Source organism: Triticum dicoccoides, chromosome 6B (genome assembly GCF_002162155.2).
Source record: "Triticum dicoccoides isolate Atlit2015 ecotype Zavitan chromosome 6B, WEW_v2.0, whole genome shotgun sequence".
In the NCBI taxonomy this organism is placed as follows: domain Eukaryota; kingdom Viridiplantae; phylum Streptophyta; class Magnoliopsida; order Poales; family Poaceae; genus Triticum; species Triticum dicoccoides.
The window spans coordinates 282,250,858-282,255,629 of NC_041391.1; the positions used below are offsets into that span (position 1 = coordinate 282,250,858).

General features: G+C 50.1%; 1 protein-coding gene across 1 annotated transcript; it reads left to right on the forward strand.

Annotated features, from left to right (window-relative positions):
• The first annotated feature begins 2,228 nt into the window (after positions 1-2,228).
• LOC119326706 (AT-hook motif nuclear-localized protein 24-like) lies at positions 2,229-3,676 on the forward strand. The gene has a single exon (XM_037600328.1). The coding sequence runs from the start codon at positions 2,500-2,502 to the stop codon at positions 3,427-3,429; it is 930 nt and encodes a 309-aa protein (XP_037456225.1). The 5' UTR covers positions 2,229-2,499; the 3' UTR covers positions 3,430-3,676.
• Positions 3,677-4,772: the final 1,096 nt, after the last annotated feature.

Here is a 4,772-nt window from a genome sequence, read left to right on the forward strand (position 1 = left end):
GGCAGCTACACCGCGGAGATACGCTCCGGCGAACTCCGGCTCGCCCTCGGCACGTACGGGACGGCGCGACAGGCCGCCCGCACGTACGACGCGGCGGCGTGGCGCCTAGACCGACCGCGCGGCCAGATGAACTTCCAAGATGTGTACACGCTCGAGCAAGCGCTCAACCTCGCCCCCCTGCCTCGTCTGAACACGGCCGAAGACCGTGCGGAGCACGCCGAGCGGCAACGCCGCCTCCTCGTCGCCTAGGAGGACAAGCGGGTCATGGCGGACTGGCGCCAGCGCCACCCGGAGGACGTCGCCTACGAGCAGGCCTATTGGGCAAGGCGCCGCGAGGAGGACACGCGAAGGCGCCGCGCGACGCGGTTGGACAGGCGTCGGCGGAAGGCGTTGGCGAATGCGCAGTCCGACCTCGTTGCAGCAGGTGGGCGGTCGTTCTTCATGCCGAACGATGAGCGGTGGCTGGACATCTGGCTAACTACCTCGGACGACACCTCCGAAGATGATAGTGGTGATGATGATAGCGACTTAGAGTAGTTTTTTTTACTAATGCAATCTATGTTTATCGTTTGTCGTTTTTATTTTATGCAATCTATGTTTCGGATGTAAAATACCTTTGTATCGTTAATCTATGCAATCTATCTAGTTTTTTTTTAATTTCTGCTTTCAAAAATGCCTACATTTCTAATCGCGCGTGCTGCATTTTAGCGCGCTGCTGGAGCGGCGCGCGGGCGCTGCATTTTAGCGCGGCTGCTGGAGCGGGCGCAGCGCGCCACGCCAAACCAAACGATGGGCGCGCGCTAAATCTGTTTTTTGCGCGCACCGCGTTTGGCGTCCGTTGGAGATGCTCTAAGTTTTGATCATGGAGAATAGAGAGTCAGCGGCACGACCACTAAGGGCATCTTCAATACATGTAACATAATTATTAATAAAATTTGTCAGGTAGGACAATCAACTGATGATGTAGCATAAAATAAATGGGGAGAGACTAAAGACTGAGTATGTAAATTAATCAACCCTTATTGGATAATTAGAGAGCAAGCATAATTATTCGGTCGCCCCTTATGGGACCGGTGGGTGGCGCGGTCCTTCGGTTCTTTTTGCTCTAAGATGGTGTTCTACCGGTTGCCGACCTTCATGGATCTGGCCATTGACGAGTTCCTGAATGCTCCGCTGGAGATCTTCATTGGATGCTTAACGCCTGTAGATTTCTAGATCGGATGAGATTCGGTCGTGTGCGCCCCTATTTCAGCCCAAGTGGCTTCAGGAGGGTGTGACGCGAAGCTTCTTTGTCGGCTGACAGTATATGGGACACGTCGGTATTTCGATTTCCATGGTGAAGACAGTGACAGAGAACGCCATGGTGGCTGAGGTCTGAGGTCTTGTAATAGCGGATCGAGTCTTCGCAGCGATAAGAACTTTGCTTGGTGATTTGTGACTCGTGGCAGCGGCATCGACAAGTGGGGGCGGCAACACAGGCGGAGTACAGAGTCTTAGCTTTCGGGGTGAAAACCCAAGGTTTGGCCTTAATGGTTGTTCATGACGGTGACCTTGTTAAAGGCATTATTTTGAGAGCGCGGATCTTCTCCAGGATGAACACCTAAGATCTAGGATCAGGCGATGACGGTGGTTCTGCACCGTTTCCTTCTTGGAAGCTTCGTTTTAGGAGAATTAGGATTTCGGGTGTTGTCTAGGTGGTGGTTCGTGCTGCAGCTACGAGGAATTGATCGTTGCTGTAGGATCATTCTTTTTCTTTTCTTTTTCTTTTTTATTGTCTTTTGGCTGTGTGCATTCGTAATGTCTTTACGATATTGTGTTGTTGCAGAGACCGGGTGTAATTGGTATCTTCGCTATATTTAATATATTTCCTTTATCAAAAAAGTTGTTTGGCTGTGTAACTTGTTTGTGATGGCATAAACATTTTTCTGAACAAGATTGTATATAAAGAGATGCCCTAAACACACACTCGATCGTGTTGGATACAAACGAATTTCCCGAGAAGCTAGCCCAAACATCCAAAAGAGCGAGGGAGGGTAGAAATTGTAGGTCAACTCTCTCTCTCTCTCCCTGGCCCTCTCTCTCTCTTCCATTTTTTTGTCTGGTGAGGGGTAGTAGTGGACGCGCGGTGGTGGTCGTGTCCTCTTTCTCTCTCCTTCATATCATTATTTTATTTTAATCATCAAACGACAAAGTGGGGGGAGAGTGAAGGAAAGGGGGCAGACCGCCGTTCCTTTACATCTTTTCCCTGCCGCAATATCATACTCCAATCCAACCACAGCTTTCCTTGCTAATAATTTGCCAGTTCTTCTCCTCCCTCTTCTCCCACTTATTTACTCCACCTTTGCTTTCGTTGCCACTGTTCCATCTCGTAGGTTTCGTCGTCCCTTGCCACACTTGAGGTTTGTTTGTAGATAAGATAGAGGCGAAATAAAGAAAAAAGCAAGAGAAACGAGAGAGAGCTGAGCAAGAAAGGATAACCTAGCTAGCTAGGTCGGGAGCATGGATCCGGTTACTGCATCCATCCACGGTCACCATCTTCCTCCACCGTTCAATACCCGTGATTTCCATCACCATCTCCAGCAGCAGCAGCTGCATCTCAAGTCGGAGGACGACCATGGCGGCGGCTCTCCGTTTGGCGGCCACGGCACCAAGCACGGCCACGAGGATGACGAGAACAGTGGCAACGGCCACGGCAGCGGCGGTGAGCTTGCTCTGATTTCCCCTTCAGGTGGCGGACTTCAGGATGGAGGCGAGAACGGATCGCGCCGACCGAGGGGCCGCCCGGCCGGGTCCAAGAACAAGCCGAAGCCTCCAATCATCATTACGCGGGACAGCGCTAACACGCTCCGGACGCACGTCATGGAGGTCGCGGGCGGGTGCGACATCTCCGAGAGCATCACGGCGTTCGCCCGCCGCCGGCAACGCGGGGTCTGCGTGCTGAGCGGCGCGGGCACCGTGACCAACGTCACGCTGCGGCAGCCTGCCTCGCAGGGCGCGGTTGTCGCCCTCCACGGCCGGTTCGAGATACTCTCACTGTCTGGCTCCTTCCTACCCCCTCCAGCACCACCGGAAGCCACGGGGCTCACCGTCTACCTTGCCGGCGGGAAGGGGCAGGTGGTCGGCGGCACCGTTGTCGGCTCGCTGACCGCCGCGGGGCCGGTGGTGATAATGGCAGCTTCCTTCGCGAACGCTGTCTACGAGCGATTGCCGTTGGAGGAAGACGAGTTGCTTGCAGCGCAAGGGCAGGCAGACAGCACCGGGATGCTGGCTGCGGGGCAGCAAGCATCTCAGATGGCCGGCGGAGACGTGGATCCAAGCCTCTTCGAAGGGCTGCCACCGAACCTCCTCGGCAACGTGCAGCTCCCGCCGGAAGCCGCCGGCTGCAGATGGAACCCAGGCACAGCCGGTGGCCGCCCGTCACCGTTCTAATCACGGCCGCTGGACCCTGCAGCCGGCACGTTAGAAAGGTTATGTGTTTTAATTAGCTTTCTTCCTTAACGTCGCATCTCGAAGGATTTCCGTGGGAATTATTGCATACCATTTCGGATCTTGTTAAATAGCATGTCCGCATCAGGATTGTTTCTGATATGTATCGTTGTCTACATCAGTTATTGTTTCGGTTATGTCTTGTGTCTCATAACTGATTTTGCAGTTGAGGTGAGAGGCTAGCACCTTATATTCTTCCTTTTGTTTCTCATGTTCAGATACTAGTCATCAACCTGTGCCACCGCACAGGCTTGCTTAATCTTGAACAATCCATATGGAAAACTGTAGAAATTATAACAAAAAACGCATGAATTCTGTCAACTTGGGTTGGTTGTTTGGTTCCTTGGTTTACAGGATTTCGAAAACACATGAATTCTATCAACTTGGTTTACAGAAATTATAACAAAAAACACATGAATTGAAAAAACTCAAAAATCCTGATAAATATGGCCAAATTAAAGTCAAACCACATAAAAATGTATTGTTAGATTCTCAATATAACACTACAGATCTTGGTCTTGTTTTTCGTGCATAAAAATTTGAAAAAAGAAAGTCCAAGTGAATGTTAGCATTCCTGGGTTTTCTTTGAAACTGAGATCAAAGGAAATTTCCTCCCTTTTTCCTTTGCCCCATTCATTTGAACAAAATGCATGAATTGTACTATCACAAAAAATATATATCTATTCCTACCTTTTCCCCTCTACTTCTCCTTTGAACCAAAGAGGCGCTTTAATAGCTATCCACTTACCTAAAAACAGCATTCAGTTGTTTGAATTAAGATCTTTGTATTATTGTTCCTAGACAGTACGACAACCAAGTGACTTTTGATATGTAAGCGCAAGTTCTTTAATTTAAAGTATGTACACTCCCTCCTTTCCGGTCATGGGATTTTTTTTTTTAGAGAAAAGGCCAAGGCCCGACTTTATAGATAAAGCCACCAGGCAGCGTCACGGATACCACAGGTTCACAGGAAATCATAACCACACAGAGGAGTTTAAGAGAAACCTAAGTAAGCATGATACAGGCAACTGCCATACACAGCGCGCAGGCCGGGGAGGAGAAAGACCAAATGTCCGCAAACGACAGCACCAAATTATACGGCAGGGTTCGTCCCGGACATCTGAGAAGCCGAAGCCCGAATTTTGTTGATGAGCAGGTCCAGGGCGTCCCGATCAGGCTCCTTAGTCAATGATCTCCACTGCTGCAAGAATATACATGATTTGAATAGAACATCAGCAGGTTTAGATGGGAAGGTAAGCTCAATAGTAAATTTGTTTCTAATATTC